Genomic DNA, 16,511 nt, shown 5'->3' with positions numbered 1-16,511 from the left:
TTTTGATTGCACATAGTCTTACAAGCTTAATGTGTATTGCATTGGACCATGCAACAAAAACTCCTCTTTTTATCTGTGTATTTGACTTAATCTTTTGCTCACATGCATCAACTCCTATTAGTGGTTGAAACTTATCAAACAATCAATAAACTATTAACTAGATTAAAAATAAAGTAAAATTTCTCTTTCCGTCCATTATAAAGTGAAGTATTTTTTTTTCAACAAATCAACTGGTCGATAATTTCAAAATTGTTTAGGTGCTTATTGCAAAAAAAAAAAAAAAAACTCTATGAAAGGAAAGGGCAAATTCGTCCATGAAAAAGCATCACTCCACCAGGAACTGAAAACTATATTAGAAGCCAAAGGCCGACCCTTTCTTCTCGCCTCCGTCCCATCTCCTATCCCTCCGTGGCTGCTCGCCTCCAGAGAATGACCAGCTCCTCCGCCGCCTCGCGCAAGGTCTTCCCCTTTCCCGTTTTCCCTTTCCTTCCAATCTCCTCTCGATCTTTCCTTCTTCCCGTGCTCCAATTCCCCTTTTTTCTTCTCCTTCTTCCGGCCTTCCCGTGTCTCCAAGAATTTCCTAATATTGTCCGGTTCATCGCAGGGTCTCAGCAAGATCGCGTGTAGCAGGCTTCAGAAAGAGCTTGTGGAATGGGAAGTCAACCCCCCAACCGGCTTCAAGCACAAGGTCTCCGATAATCTCCAAAGGTTGGGGCTAGGGTTTTGTCTCTCTCTTTCCGCTTCTTTCGATCCGATTATTGGTTCTTTTTTGTGATTTTTTCCGTGTATTTACTTGATTATCTGTTCTTTTGATTGGAAGATGGATTATCGAAGTGGTCGGGGCACCGGGGACGCTCTATGAGAGCGAGAAGTACCAGCTTCAGGTCGATTTCCCCGAGCATTACCCAATGGAAGCTCCGCAGGTGATGAATTCTTGATTTTTTCCATGAAGTTTGAATCTTGGGTTTGGGAGGAGAGTTCTGATTTATAGGATTTTGATCAGGTCATTTTTCTACACCCTGCACCTCTTCATCCGCACGTTTACAGCAACGGGCATATCTGTTTAGGTAATTTTATTTTCTTAAAAAGGATAAAGGGATTTTGATCTATTCAACATTCAAAATTAGAATTCTTGTATCTTATATTGTCAGAAAGTTCCTCGCTTGATTAAACACTTTTCAGCTTTATTCATTCCGATGTCATGGTTTTAGTTTGATTTTAATCATATATATATATGCATAAGAAGGAAGTTATCTTGATATTGGTGTCGCTGCCATAGATATTTGAGGACATGAAAACATTGCTGCGTTGAGAATCATGACATGTGATGGGCGTCTGTGCATACGTCTTTTCTGTTAGATTATTTGTTTGTATTGCATTCCTTTGTGTATTTTGAATGCTTTTAAGGGCTCAGATAGGGAATATCAGGTCAAAGTATGAGTTTTGTTAATTTAATGATAACAAAAATTGTTTGTTTTCCTTTTTGTGTACCTACCTTAATTTTATTACTGAAATTATTTGACAACAGGCGTGGATATGACAGTTTGGATTGCAATAAGTATTAGTTCTTTGATATGGATTCAGTAGAAAAGGTGCCAACAAGAAATAAGATTTCAGCATATAAATTACTAAAAAAATCTGTTTTGGTTTAGGTAGACTAGCCGGTTGATTGTGATATCAAGAGCATTCAGAGTACTTCTCTGTAAAAAAATCTGTTTTGTTTTACAAATTCCACCAACTATTTTGGAATTAAGCCGTCGTACTTTATGTAATGCCAGACCATGGATACATTGTGGCTACTATCTGGCTGAGTGGGTGGCACGTCAAAGCCTGCATACTACAGCTTATTATGATTTTCATGCAATGAACACAAGTGTTAAGTGACAGTTGCTCTCTGATGATCAACGTGATTGTATTCTTGGAAGCTTAACCTTGAATTGACACATACATAAGCATGCATGCATATGTTTATATGTATGTGCATGACAGTGTTGTCGTGAAGTGTGTGGCAAAATTGTTGAACTTATGAAATTTTTTTAGCCAAAAGTGTGCCCCAAAGTCAGAGTACAAAGATTTGATATTGCAATGGTCAAGGAAAAGTTGCATATTTTTACAAATCCACATTGTTTTTAATATCAGAACCAATATAATCCTCGATATGAACCACAATATTTCTGGAATGGTTTGATCCATTTTTCTATGCTGATAAGATAGTGACTTGAAACGAGGGGACCTAAGAAGTTTAGTTCTTTCTGTGGGGTTTTCTTACCTGGGAACTTTGTGCTTAGATTAAGAAGCTTGAAAGCAATCTACCTAGAATGATATGAAACCTATTCTTGGAACCTTGTCTTTGGAAAGATTGTTGTGATTAAGTTTCTGAGAGAGTAATAGATTTTAACTATGACTTCTTGTAGACAAGACGATGGAATGTGTCTTCTATTGTGTTTTACTCATGAAACTTTTCTTTTGGTCTTGTATACTTGAAATGGTACAAGATAAGTTTTGATGCAACATATTCCCATTTGTCATATGATGGGAACAAGAAAAAGCCAAATGAAAAGATTTTTGAAAGAAAAAATTTTGGAAGAAACAGTATATTCAGTATTTGATTTCATGTGAAGGGGCCATGTTGTCAATTAGAACTTGTTTCTTTTAAGGCCTTTTCCACATTCTTACTTTTCATCCATATTCTCACTTGAGTCTTCCTTTACCTTTGTCCTTATGCTAGGGATTTTGGAGCATGCTTTGTTATTGCTCTTCCTCTCCATTTAATTCTGACATTGCAATTGGTGCAGAAAAGAAAAGAGACCGGTAGAATTATTGGGTTGTTGAAGTGGGAGCACACTTTTGGAGTGTTTTTTACCTACTAAACACATCTGAGGCTAAGGGAAAAGTTGAGACATTTAACAAGCAGTAATACAGACTATAGTTAAAAGGCTTAATTTGATGCTTGGCTTGCCTTGCACCTCCTCTCTTAGGAGATGCATTGAGAATCATAGGTGGGGCTATGCAAAGTAAGAACATGCATCCCATAGAAAACTTATTTGGAAATATGCATCTTGTGCCTTATTTTTGCCTTTTAAGGGAGGCATCTATTACTTGGTTTTCTTATCATTGCTATTGCTGATTAAGGGAGTGTGTTTTGTTTATTATTGGATGATGTTGTCAGTAAACTTAAATGCAACACCTGGTATGGCCAGATAGGCACTGCAGAATGCTATTGAACCAAGGCATGCTATCTGCTTAATGTTTGTATGTGGCTGCAGTATGAACGATATATCCATGCTAGCCAAAGTTTGAGAAAATTATAATGTCCAGTCCCCATACTTACGTTCGCTCATTTTTCTTTTTCACATGGTTTCTCATAATTTCTAAATTTTTCTATAGAAAAAATTTCAAAAAAGCATCATGCTTAAACCTTATGTCTTGTGCTTCCACCTTTTATAGGGATGGGAAAAATACCAATGGTAGCCAAAAGTATATGGGAACATATAAATTCAATTAGAAGGATTTTAGCTTATATCCCGTCATTGCATGTACATCATGCATCAAATGCTCATAAATGGATGGTGCTAGGTTAAAATACATCCATGGTGGTCCATATATATGGGGAACCATATCGTGATCATGATATAGTATCTATACATCTTTGCACAGAGGCCAAACTTCAAGGTCTAGCTGGATAGAATATTTCTGAACTACATATCATCAGAAAATATCTGTTAAACAATGCCCGTTCTATGTCCGCTCAATGCATTGCAGATGTTTTAAAGTAACCCAAAAACCTCGTAACAAAAGGTTACAAAACTAACATATATCCTTCTGATTGATCAGATGGCTGACTTCCTGTACTTCGCACTGTAGTTGTGTCCGTGGATGGTCCAATTAGAAAGCTACATCATTTGCAATAAGGGTTGCTTAATTTTAAAACTTTCTTTTTGTTTATGTTCCTTACCTGGCATTAAAATGCTGGTATGTGAGACATTGTCTTTTTCCGGACCATGTCTTGGCGGTTGCTTTGAAAAGAATGGGCATTTATCTTATTGTTTCCTATGACGATTTCTGCTGATCATGCTTTTATGATTCTCTTAACAATGCGATGATAAGATAGAGGGGCACAGGAAGACTTTGGTAGATGTGAGCATTGCAATACTGAGGAGGCTTATTAAGAGGAAGAATGTGGATTTGTAGTTTTGTATGCGAACTGGTATGGAGACGTAACACGTGAAGGCTGGTCTCAAATAGAAATGCCTATGCTTATGCATTGAAGAAAGAAATGGTTGGTTATTAATAATGATTGCAAGAAGCATTGCCGTTAACCCCAAAAAATGAGTAATAAATAGAAATGTAAGAAGAGATAAATAAGAAAATCCCAAGGCCAACACTCATTAATGGGTTCAACTTTTGAGCAACATAGATAATCCAAGCACCAAGGACAAGTGTTGTAGGGATGCAGCAAGGTTGATTTTTGATAGAACTAAAAGGAATGGAGTGCATGAGAGGAAGTTAGAGAATTAATTGATGGATAACTATGGATATTTGGAAAAGATTTGATTGGGCCCGACCAAGATGCCTTGATTTGTATCATGGTCAAGAAGGAAGATGGTAAAACTCCCTGAAAAAAGGATACGTATTTTACAAGCCTGTCTTGGTAGAAGATGTAGCCCCTCATAAGAAGACTGTTTCAATGATTCCTGAAGTAATTCTACACTGTTGATAGAAGGATTATTGTTTATCGATGGATCTCATAATGCGTCCGCTCCAAGGCTATTTTCAAAGTTTATGAGTAAAGTTTCTCATCCATAAATTCACTTTTATTTTGGTAGCTAGTTACTCTCTGACAGATGGCTGTTCACAATGGTTCCTGCATATGTAACTCTTGTGTTGGGTATAAATTTATTACTTTATATCTTATATATTATGTCTAAGTTGATATTCTTCTTATTACTCATAGTTTTCTGATACTAATCAAACTTTCTAGTTTCCCTAGTGTTGCATATACTACCATTTGTTGTTGTCCATATAGTCTATATCCGCGCTGCATACCTGGTGTAGTAAAACTAAAAAAGAGTTATTAGCTGATGTGGAGTCAACATTTTCAATAGTGAAACAAGCTATGTTACTTGGACACTCACGTTCTACCCCAAAAATTCATGTCGGGTACATACCGATCCGGATACGTGGCAAACACTTGGACACTTGAGAAGTTCTATAGTTGCCTCTTTTAAAGATTGGTAGGGAGCCGAACTTTTCTAGCAATGAGTTTAACCTTCCATTTTTGAGTATTCTTTCTTTCTAGTAATTGGTCAAGGATGTAGGTTTTGGATTAACTTTGGAAAATGTTATTTCTTTTTTATATTCTTAAGTTGATCGAAAAGTTTGAATGAGAAATATATTTATAGAAAGACCTTGAAACAATATCTTCTTAATTTTTAATTTTAATGTTTAAACAAAGAATATTAAATACAATTCAATTAAAATTATAATTTATCCTCCATATTCGTGTATCTTTTTTTCCTTCTTGCCGAATTAGACACTTGGATTCGCATCCGAATGTGATTCTCGTATCTGTGTCTGTGCAATATTGAAAACAAGTTGGTTAACTTTTCTTCTTGATAACAGCTGTACAATATAAAACTTGAAGATAACTAGATCTATTCAAAATATAAATTATGCAGGAACTATGCATCAAGCATTTAACTAGAATTTAAAGACATACATTGTGCTAACTTAAAAATCAAAGTTTCCTATGTAGTGGTATGCTGCAAAGAGATGTTCTCGATTCATCTTGTTAGATCAATTTTATAATTGCCTGAGACTTGGTACGATTGAAGCCCTTGCTCCTCCCAATGTAATGGACATGACCACATTAATTCTAGCATGTGTGAATGGAACTATATTTGTTCTGGATGACTTGAAGGACGATCATGTAGTATCTACTGTATTGCTGGATCAGCCAGCCTTAAATGTTTCAATGTTGTAGGTGGAATACAGAATTATGAGAAGAAATAGTATTTAATATGTGTCCAACCTTCTATTTTTCTCCTGTTTTGCTTTAGGCAAGAATGCGATTTGATACTGCAGATAATGATGTTTCATCTCAATGTGGTGACTTTGGCTTTGGGGGAGCTTTAGAAGTGCCTAGTATGAAGTTAAATGCAATGTTCTAGAATTGAGGGCATGCTTAAGATTACTTTTTTCGAAGTTGTGCCTCACATTTTATTGTTGGCTCTGCAGATATATTATATGATTCCTGGTCACCAGCAATGACCGTTAGTTCTGTCTGTATTAGCATTTTATCCATGTTGTCAAGCTCAACTGCAAAGGTTTCTGTGCCTTTCTCCTCATTAGTGCCATCGCTCATGCTATGTATCGTGGTCATTATGAGAATCTTTTTGTGGTTGCAGCAACGCCCTGCTGATAATGACCGCTATGTGAAGAACTGCAGGAATGGTAGGTCTCCGAAGGAGACAAGATGGTGGTTCCATGATGACAAAGTTTGATTCTGATGGTGGTGCTTCTGTGGTAGAGTAGTTACCACCGATCCAATTCCCATGTAACACAGGAGTGTTAGGTGATTCAAATCAATGAACTACTGCAAGTTTGCATGCTTAAATATTTGTGAAGCAATGAATGGCTGTATGAACTTGAAAATATATTAAGGACCTATAAGGCCACAAAGAACTCGGTCGGAGAGAAACTCCTCAGCCTTGTCAATGAAAAGCTTGTGAAGCTCAGTTTAATCTCCAACTGTGATAATTTCCTCTGCTTCTTTCTTTTTCCAAAAAGAATTAATTATAACCTTTTATTCTGAAAACCAGTTCATGGAGGTTTCTACCAGCCCGAAAAGGTGCTTGCGTGGCTAGCATTTGTGATCTCATGTGTGGGACCTGCCATCAAGTTAGAAAAATCCAGGAGACAGGTGATACAGTTACTCTAAGAGTTGCCAGTGCACCAGCGACATTTGATTACTAAATGCGCAGCCTGCTAAAACCGCGAATCCATAGTATGGATGTGATGATTTTTCGATCTGTATCCTGTCATAGGTTTGAATCTGAATCTTTTTGAGGCGCTCTGGGAATAATGGCTGGAGAGGCAGGATTATGTGGCAACTGACGAACACTGTCATGGAGAAAAGTGGAATTTTAGTTTCTTAAAACTTGAGGTGCCTGGATCTGTGGCGGTCAGAATCTTGGTTGAAGCTTTTCAGAGATCCTACTCTCACTTTAACTGGAAAGCACTAATTTTTTGTTTTTTTTCTCAACACCTCTCCTTTGGTTGTGATTTTTTTGAGATGTTGATTTTTGATAATTCAAGGAAGCTATTTAGCTGCCTATAATTTTTTTCTAAATAGATCATTATGAAATCCTATTTTTTATAAACTGGTTTTTTTATGAAAAATAAAATAAGATTTATAATTTTAGCAAAACAATTATCTAAGACAGATTTATTCTAAGTTTTTCATGAATCTGTTGTCGTAAAATTTGTCAACAATACGGTTCAAAAGAATCTTGAGACGCCTGCCGGTTGAATTGATAAAATCTCTAATGCGAGTACGGAAGAACTTAGGATGGATCCCAACCTTAGCATCGATTGTTAAATTTTACAAATAAGATATAGGAGAGTCTAATTTTAAAAGCCATGCCGATAGGGAGGGCAAGAAGATGGAGAAGGAGATGGCGGCGGAGGGCAAGGTTCGGCACTGGGGAGCGAACGGCAACGGCATATGGATGCACGTGGTGGAGCAGGGCAGCCCCGCCGGCGCTCCTCCTCCACGGCTTCTCGGAGGGGCGCCACCAGATGGCCGACCTTGCGCGCCCGCGGCTTCCGCTCCCTGGCCCTCGACCTCCGCGGCTGCGGCGACTCCGACGCTCCCCCCAAACCCCACTCCCACGCCATCTTACACCTCGTCGGCGATATCATCGCCCTCCTCGACCACCTGCAGCTACCTAAGAACCACACTAGTCCCCTCCGCCCTCTCTCTCTCTCTGGAATTCGAGACTCGAATGATGTTTATTCGAATGCACGGCAGGTGTTTGTGGTGGGGCGTAGGTGGCGTGGCATCTCTGCCTCTTCCGGCCGGACCGAGTGAGGGCCCTCGTCAGCTTGGGCGTCCCATTCTACCCCCGGTCACCGGCTATCAGACCCAGCGACGCCTTTAGAAACTACGGTGAAGGCTTCTATGTTATTCAGTTCCTGGTGCTTCTGGCTTGCCATCATCTCTCATCCTTCAATTCTCTGCTCTTCTTTCTTTTCTTTCTTTCCTTCCTTCCTGTATTAGACTAAATCAGAATGATTGAAATACTGAGTATTCCACCATCTTTAGCAAACTCGTCCTTGTAAAACAAAATCACTTTTCCATGGTGCAGTGTTTTATTCTCTCTTTCTTTTTATTTTTCGTTGGTGCTGTACGTGTGTATGATTCAGGTTTAGATTCCAAATTCAATTTTTTTAATCTATAATGGATTCTGGCACAAAGACTGGGCCGATGTTAAGAAGCCACATGCATAATTTCAAAGCGAAATTGTTTTATTTTCGTTTATCTTGATTTATAAGTGTTGAAGATAGCTCACAAGGTCAGATTCAGGTTTTACATAGGAATTTGTTACTCCTATGGAGGAAAATTGCTGCAGTTTGGTTTAATTTTTGAAGTTTGATTGGAAGTGAAGGAACCTGGACAGTTATGAAGAAGTTTTGTCAATTACATTGCAAGATCTTCTTATTGCTCCTTCGGGAATGGAAATCATAGATTCTCTGGATACCCAATCTTCAGTGCCTCCATGGATTAATGAAGAAGAACTAAAATATTTTGGCGGCAAGTTTGAAAAATCTGGCTTCATTGGACCCTTGAACTATTATTGCGTGATGGATATGTAAGTTTTCTTGCTTGCTTTCAAATTCTTAAAACCATTGCACAATGATTTAGCGTGGCTATGTTTTATGCTTTTGAATTCCTATTCTCTCATTTTTTTGTCACTTAACTAGATTGGGGTTAGTAAAGGATTACATAGTTCTAATTGATGTGGATGAGAAATTGCAATGTTAAGTAATTATTAACTCCACTTATACAGTGTTCCCCAACATGGATCTTAAATGTATGCCTAGAATATGAAGCAAAAACATACATATTCATTATCAGTTAACCAATTTTGAAGTTAGTTCATGGCGTTGCAATTTCAGCTTTCTTATATGATGTTGTTACAGTTTGCTCGAGTTGATGTTAGTTGTAAATTGTGGGAAGTATGTATTGAGAAGATGCAATCAACAGTCCATTTAGATGATTTAATTTCATTACTAACAATTATCAATATGTGCAGAAGAAAATGACAAAACCACCTTAGCTTCAATAATTGTAAACTATGCCACCCTTCTGAAATATTTTAGCTTCATTATAGTTTTCTCATTGGTGATGCTTATTATACTTTTATTACATTATTCTGTGCTGTTTCTTTTCCTTTATTCTCTCTCTCTCTCTCTCTCTCTCTCTCTCTCTCTCTCTCTCACACACACACACAAACACAGTTGATTTTGTTGAATACAGGAATTGTAATCTACTTGCACCTAGGCGAGGATGAAGAATTTTTGTTCCAACAAAACTTATAATTGGTGACACTGACATCAGATTTCAATCCTTTGGAACGAAGGACTATATCACAGGAGGAAATTTTAAATGTTATGTTCCAAACCTTGAAGTTGCTGTCATTGATGGGCATCATTTTATCCAACAAGAGAAAGCTGAAGATATGACTGCAGAAATATTGTCCTACTTTTGTAATCTGGTTAAAGAGTCAGCATGGTAGCATTGCTAGTTACTGTATTTTGTAATTTAGAAGAAAAAATCGCGGGGCCCTTGTAGTTTCGGTCAACCATTCAACTACGTGATTGTGGTAATATTGTTGTTATTATTTATATTATCATGATTCTATAAACCTGACATAAAATTCCTTGGATATTTCGTTGATATTCTTTTACATGAGAATGAAATATTGATTTTACATTCAATTCCAGCAACCAGCTCCTGTTTGGAAATTTAGAGTGAAGAGTCAAGTAGTTCAGTTATAGTATAAACTATAAACAGTCATGTGAGTAAGTTGCAGGTGTGTAATGTAACAGTGGCAGTTCTGAAATTTTGTTAGGATGTTAAATGGATGAAACCTTAAGCCATTAATATTGCAAGGAGAGATTGTCATGTACCAAGCTTGGAAACTTTTATGAGAAAGAATGAAGAAGGTACAAGGTTGCCTAAACATGATTAGTACCACTAAAAGTTATTTTTCATTTCACTTACAAATTACAACTCCATTAACTTGAAGTTTAATATCATTTGTTTAGGTAGTATCAAATATGCATCCATGTGTGTATGTTGGGGGGTGGGGGTGGGGATAGATTATTCTCTTAAGAGGAGAGGCTATCTATTTCTTTCGAGTCCAAAATCAATAATGAAATATCTCCACGAAAGATTCATACTATCGATCATGATCTATATTACTAAAAATATTTTAAAAGTAATTATTATTATATTTTAGTGGTTTATAATCTATATATCATGTAGACACAAAATAAACAATTTCTATTTCTATTATACTAGTTTGTTAAAATATATGACAAATTGTTTAAATTAAGAATTTATCTTATTGATCATGTTTTACACATATTCAAATATATCTTGATTAAAAATAATAGAAATATTTAGATCATAGCAAAACATGGTCTCACATCATTTTTAACTATTTAATTTTATATCACTTGATATATGTCTTAGAGACTGTCAAAAGACAATTTTTATTTGTAAGCATTTTTTGTGGTATGGATCGTTAACTTGGATGCCTTGTTATTGATTTTGGATTCAAGAGGAGTAAATACTTCTCCTTTCGAGTGGAGCAAAGTACATATGTATAGAGAAAGGCTAGGATATAAACTTGTTTGGCCTTGGATTCTTCTTAATGAAAATCAATGATACATCTTTCATGGTAAAATAAATGATGTGTAAAATATCTAAAAAATAAAAATCAAAGTCTCTTGCCTATGCATTAATTGAGTACAAAATCAACAATAATAATATAGCTAATAAGCTAAAGTATGCTATACACTGTAATTTACAAATTTAAATCATTGATCTTGATCTAAATACTTTAAAATATATTCAAACCAAATTTTAATTAATTTAAATGCTTCTACATTATAGATCAAATAAAGATGTGGATCATATTATTAGGATTGTTCATTTTACATTGGTTTGATACATGGGTAAAAGATCTCGAAACTACGTAATTTTTTTATTTTTAGGTATTTTGTGTACCATAGATCAAGGTATTGATTTTCATTTTGAAAGATCCGTATTCCACTATAATGTATTTGAAGCAAAATGCACTCGAGTGCATCCTAATCTCTAAATATATACATACATGTATGTGTAAATACGCATGCAAACACCTATAGCATGTGGAACCGAGCATGTAAAAAGAGGAATTTGTGCCTGTTATGGAATTTAATAGTTTAAGTTGTAAAATGAAAATTAAAACTATTAGATATAATTTAGAAGACTTAACACACACACACACACACACACACACATCAAGCATCAAGCTAGCTGAGTCAACATATTGTACAGTGCCATTAGAAATAAACATTTAGGAGCATCCGATGCATAAACGAGATGTTTTCAAATATATAATTTTTTATGTAACTATTTTAGTTAAGCATTTGGCTAATCTGTAATATCTGAGTGCAGTGAGTTGCTGCAAGAATTGGTAGGCTGGCTGCCTCATACAATGCTTGCCCAAGATGTATCACCTAATTGAAAACAGCAATACGTTTTGGTAATACCCTATGATCTGTGTCGTACTTTAGGTTTATACATATAAAATGTCTGATTGATCGCCAAAAATAATTAAAATTCTTGCCCAACATGGCCCATACCATGCCAAACCATACTCAAATTGCATCTGGCCTGCCACCTGCCCTGGATCGTGTTAAAACAACTGTAAACAGTGAAAAATGAGCTGAACTTTGCTCACTTCCATCTAAACATGCTATAATGTCCCTCTTATAAGACTGAAGAGGGGCCATAACCTATGCCATTCATTCCTGCATTAGATCTTGGGAGCCCTGCCTGATTTGAACATGGCACTTCACACCACAGGCTGGGGGGCCACTGAGGTTACTGAACTGTTGATGTGGAGAAACGACTTCAAATTCAAGTAAAAAGTGAAAAGTGACGAACAAGTTCACTGTGAACTTTTATCTGTGATGCCTGGAGACCACCATGCAAGGTATCAACCTGGAGTTCGATTCACCTCTAGTTATATACTAGTCCATGACCTCAACAGGTACAGCAAAAAGAATCACCAAAATAAGTACTTGCATCCAGCCTCCTGTAAAGAAGCCAGTAAATAATACTGACAAATAAATTTCTTCGTAGGGCTAAGCATGTTCAGTTCCAAAAGATTGACCAAGTTGGATGACTTGGGATATTTTTGAGAAAACATGAATTTGAAGACCTAAATTTATTAATTACTCGATGCAAATGTACTTACAAAAATAGGAACCCGTTTAATCTTGTATATCCATCTTAACAAGAGGGGTTCAAATGTGCTTGGAATGCATGAATCTACATAGATACAAACAAATGCTACTCCATACATGTGATATATACATACAAGATGAAGCTTGCCGAATCTGCATCTGGTCTTCGGCGAAGCAGAAATACCGATCCTCATTACTACATGCAGATCACTTCCGTGGCTTTTTGCACAGGAAGCCTGTATGGTTATTCGAGTGCTGGGTGACATCTTGCTTCTACCATCAATCACTGATGCCAGCTTAAAATAATGACAACCATGTTAACCTTGTCAGCCTTGCAGCCCCTGGGCTCTTAGCTAGTGGTGAAGCAACACCCCGCAAACTGTTTGTGCCCGATGGACAAGAGGCCCAGTTAGCAACGGAGCCTCTCTCTAATCATGGAAATCCTCATAAGAAGATGGACCAGAGGAATCACTTTGAAACGGTGTGGACTCTCTTGGAGTTGATGGAAATGAATCTCGTTGCAGCGTCAACCCTGAACAGGAAAAAGGAGAGCACGATAAAGAGGGAAAAATATGTAACATAAGATGGCACAGCATTTAATGTGTCTCCCTGATAAAAACAGCACATGTTACAAGTAAGGTTGATGAACATAATGGCAGCAGATTAGTCATTAAAATTGTCACTGATGCCAACTAAACCAAACATTGCATAACCAGACAAGTGTCAGATTGATGAGTTGTTTAGTATGACAAGTCTGTTGGATACAGTTCTATTTGTTTTCGGTTATGATACAAACAGGTGCAAAGACGAACTACTTAAGGGAGAAACCAAGCTTATGCTTCAGTAAAATGATGATGAAGTTTTTTTTTTAAGGTAACAAGCACATAATACTCCCTCCTTGTCAACAATTATTTAAAAAGGGTACCAAGATAATGCTTAAAAAATAGTACTTTTTTGGTTGAATATCAAGCACATAATATTCCCCTCGTTAAAATTATTTTTTTGAAAAAAATTCTAGCACACCTTTATTATATCGTAAACAATCATTTCTGGAATCAAAATAATTTCAGTAATCTTGAGATTAAAATCACCTGAACTCTTATGCCCTCTTGGGCGAAACTTCTTAGCGTGCCGTATAAGCTTCTTAGCTTTTGTTATAGTCAGTTGTCGGGCAAAGGGTGAGAACTCAACATCACTGTCACTCGACTCACCATGGAATTCACTGTCTGCATCACCTCTCATAGTTCGCAGTACAAATGCCTTGGCTCTGCGGCGCTGCGAATTGAAAAGTCCCCTAATTGATGTGACAAATCCATCACCAGCCCCATCGCGAGGCCGCCTAAGCAAAGATATAGGAAACTGATCAGATTTTCCAGGTTGACCTCCATCGCTATCACTGAAGTTAAGATCACTTTCAGGAACAGCACTCCCGTTGGCCTCCCTTTGGCTTAGGGCTTTATCCTTGAATTTCTTACCCTGCATTGTGGAAATAAAATTAAAAGATCAATTCAGTTTCCTAAACCACGTCAACTTTGCGGATATTGATCATCTGTAAATGAAAGCTAAATATTTCGATATCCTCAGGGGGTTTGAGAGCACTAGTTTGATCACAAGATCAAGCGAGAGTTATCTGCAGCTAAACATGAACAGGATATGAAGGTATATTTTTGTTTGGAAATGAACTGAATATGTTACTCTGTAGAACAGCCTCACTTCCAAAAGAAGGCTCATATAGTAACTCAGCTGTTAACTGACACTTACGTACAAAAGTAGAATATTATTTAGTATATCAGTAATGCTTTGGGATGCATGTTACAGGTATGAAATGTAATATACCATGCATTATAGGTGGTACTTGCCTGCATGCCAGTTACTGACTTCAAAACTCCCCAGATGATATGCTTCTTAACTCGTGAGAAAAGCCTCCTCCATGTGCCAGTAAAATCAACACGGTGAAAAGAATCCATTAGCAACCTCAGATCATTGACTGCAAATCTTGATCCTTCATAAGTAAGAAGCAACTCAACCTATGATAACAATACCACATGATGAAGAGGGTCAATTCACACAATCCTGTACTATAAACAATAACAGGCCATATACTGAAATGCACTAACCTGGCTAATTTTGATATTATGGAATTCCATCATCTTGCGAGTCCTAGCTCTTTTCTCATCCTGAGATTTCCCTACTTTCTTTTCTTCATGAGACAAGCGGCCGGATCTTACCGACTTGGATTCTTTTGGTTTATTTTTGGATGTCTCGTTAACTGCATGTTGGTTTTCTGGTGTTGGATTAAGGGGGCCACTTTTTGAAGCAGTATTTGAAGAATGGGCTTGCAACACGAGTTCATTGGCTGCTGACTCGCCCACATTTTCTTCCCAAGTTCTGTCAGATGAAGATGTTCGCCATAGCTCCGGATTTGAACCACATACAATATTTGCTTTTAGGCTTTGCAACTTGGATACCTGCACAAGATCCCCTTTTTAAGGAACATGATAGCATCATGTGATTTACACTCAGAATTTTCTTGAGATTTTTTTCCCAATATAGATCTTAAAACACACTGCATGCACAAAAAGGTCCTTTAATACAGTAGAATGACAGCAAGAAGCTCAATTTTTAGATTAGTGATAGGTAAGTCTATTCATGGGAAAAAAAGGTATTTCTAGATTACAGAAAACAGTGAACTGACAGAGAGTTCAGCAAATTTGAACCGAGTTGTCCCTTTGTTTTTCTTTGCAATAAACATACAAAAACACAACCCATGCTTAGAGTTTAGTGTTTGAGAAAAAACAACTGATCTTCTAAAGTATCAAGACTCTTAGTAACTTACTTGGGAAGCATCACCATGATTAGAAGCTTGGTTGATGCTAGCATTAGTTGAAGCTGCTGTAGTTGCGCTTGATCTTCCAGGAACCTCAGATTCTCTGGTAGATTGGCTGCTTGAAGCAGCTGCTTCAGGGCCAGCAAAATTTTTCCTTAGCCGTCTTGATCCAGCAGTGGTCGAAACTTTCCAAACCTCCTATTTTTTTTTTTTTGATTTTCAGGATGAGAGTAAAAAGTTAAAAGCACAAAATGAAGTATAAGTAAGATGAGCAAATCAAGACATCAATTATCAAAACATTCATCCAACCTGCCGTCTTTGTGAATCTTGTTCTTCTTCTGGGAAAAAATAATCCCACATCATTCTGTACATAGTTTCAGTCAAATATATCTTCAAGGGATAGATCTCCACCTACAATGATTGGGAAAAGAATAAAAACATTGCACAAGACACATCACTCAACATACTCCACTGAAATGAAAAACTTTTCTATATGAAACATGTGGAAAGCCATACTGATATTTAATGATAACTACAAACACAAAACCTTCATGAAGAAAGCAAATAAATAATAATATGATGCTCAAACTTTCTTTGCATCAAGCATTTCTACTTAAAGGAAAAAAAAGAAGTAAAGAACATATACATCGTGAACAAAAAGAAGCAGAATACACAACTGAAGCAGCTGGATGGATCAAAATGATAGAACAAAAGGCTTTTACATTTAGCTGAAAGCTCTAGATAGAGCTAAAGTAAGTCCATTTTAAACTAATATATGCAGGATCTGGATAAGATTTTTTATGATTATAAAAGTAGTTTGCCAGCGTAATTTCATGACTATTTGTGTTTGCAGTATCTTGTCGCATGCATTTCTGATATGCGAGAAACATTCTCCTCCAAAAACTGATCCACAGTTACAAAATACTCCATTTTATCCTGATTTTATGACTTATAAATATTCTCTTATTTTAGCCTTTTCAGTTTTGTTAATTTCAGAGCAAAACTTATCAATTCATTTTAATCCATCTCATTGACCGGAGTAGCAACAAAAAATATTCTCAAAACCTTGATAAGTCAATAAAAGAATAATATTACATTGATGAATATTCCCAAATCCTCGTATATCTTATAATCAAAAAAATAACAAAAGTATGCTGAT

At 36.6% G+C, this 16,511-nt stretch overlaps 2 protein-coding genes, 1 long non-coding RNA gene and 1 pseudogene across 6 annotated transcripts in view; 3 read left to right on the top strand and 1 right to left on the bottom strand.

Moving 5' to 3' along the window:
- The first annotated feature begins 339 nt into the window (after window positions 1-339).
- Window positions 340-6,750, top strand: LOC103710168 (putative ubiquitin-conjugating enzyme E2 16). Its single transcript, XM_008795787.5, has 6 exons — window positions 340-459; window positions 605-708; window positions 821-923; window positions 1,004-1,067; window positions 6,238-6,326; window positions 6,408-6,750. The coding sequence occupies exons 1-6, from the start codon at window positions 430-432 to the stop codon at window positions 6,501-6,503; spliced, it is 486 nt and encodes a 161-aa protein (XP_008794009.1). The 5' UTR covers window positions 340-429; the 3' UTR covers window positions 6,504-6,750.
- Window positions 6,751-6,805: 55 nt separating this feature from the next.
- Window positions 6,806-7,406, top strand: LOC148715051 (uncharacterized). Its single transcript, XR_015978457.1, has 2 exons — window positions 6,806-6,922; window positions 7,047-7,406. It is a non-coding gene; the product is annotated as an uncharacterized LOC148715051 (long non-coding RNA).
- A 111-nt stretch (window positions 7,407-7,517) lies between these two features.
- On the top strand, window positions 7,518-9,907 carry LOC120104122 (epoxide hydrolase 1-like; annotated as a pseudogene). The gene is made up of 5 exons (XR_015988418.2): window positions 7,518-7,964; window positions 8,033-8,283; window positions 8,565-8,587; window positions 8,670-8,873; window positions 9,623-9,907. The product of XR_015988418.2 is annotated as an epoxide hydrolase 1-like (transcript).
- A 2,582-nt stretch (window positions 9,908-12,489) lies between these two features.
- Window positions 12,490-16,511, bottom strand: part of LOC103710169 (protein SABRE) — a 40,911-nt gene continuing 36,889 nt past the window's right edge. For all 3 annotated transcript variants that reach the window (XM_008795788.5, XM_008795789.5, XM_008795790.4), the window contains exons 18-23: window positions 15,662-15,763; window positions 15,362-15,550; window positions 14,643-14,993; window positions 14,385-14,552; window positions 13,617-14,001; window positions 12,490-13,057 (exon numbers count right to left, since the gene is read on the bottom strand). In XM_008795788.5, the coding sequence (XP_008794010.2) occupies window positions 12,954-13,057; window positions 13,617-14,001; window positions 14,385-14,552; window positions 14,643-14,993; window positions 15,362-15,550; window positions 15,662-15,763 (1,299 nt within the window). In that variant the 3' untranslated portion in view covers window positions 12,490-12,953. The remainder of the gene's footprint in view (window positions 13,058-13,616; window positions 14,002-14,384; window positions 14,553-14,642; window positions 14,994-15,361; window positions 15,551-15,661; window positions 15,764-16,511) is intronic.

Source organism: Phoenix dactylifera, chromosome 1, assembly GCF_051530095.1.
Source record: "Phoenix dactylifera cultivar Ajwa chromosome 1, Ajwa_hap1_PhDact_Kaust_v1.1, whole genome shotgun sequence".
Lineage (NCBI taxonomy): Eukaryota > Viridiplantae > Streptophyta > Magnoliopsida > Arecales > Arecaceae > Phoenix > Phoenix dactylifera.
Note: the sequence above shows the minus strand (reverse complement) of the source record. Positions and strands in the feature narration are given on the sequence as shown.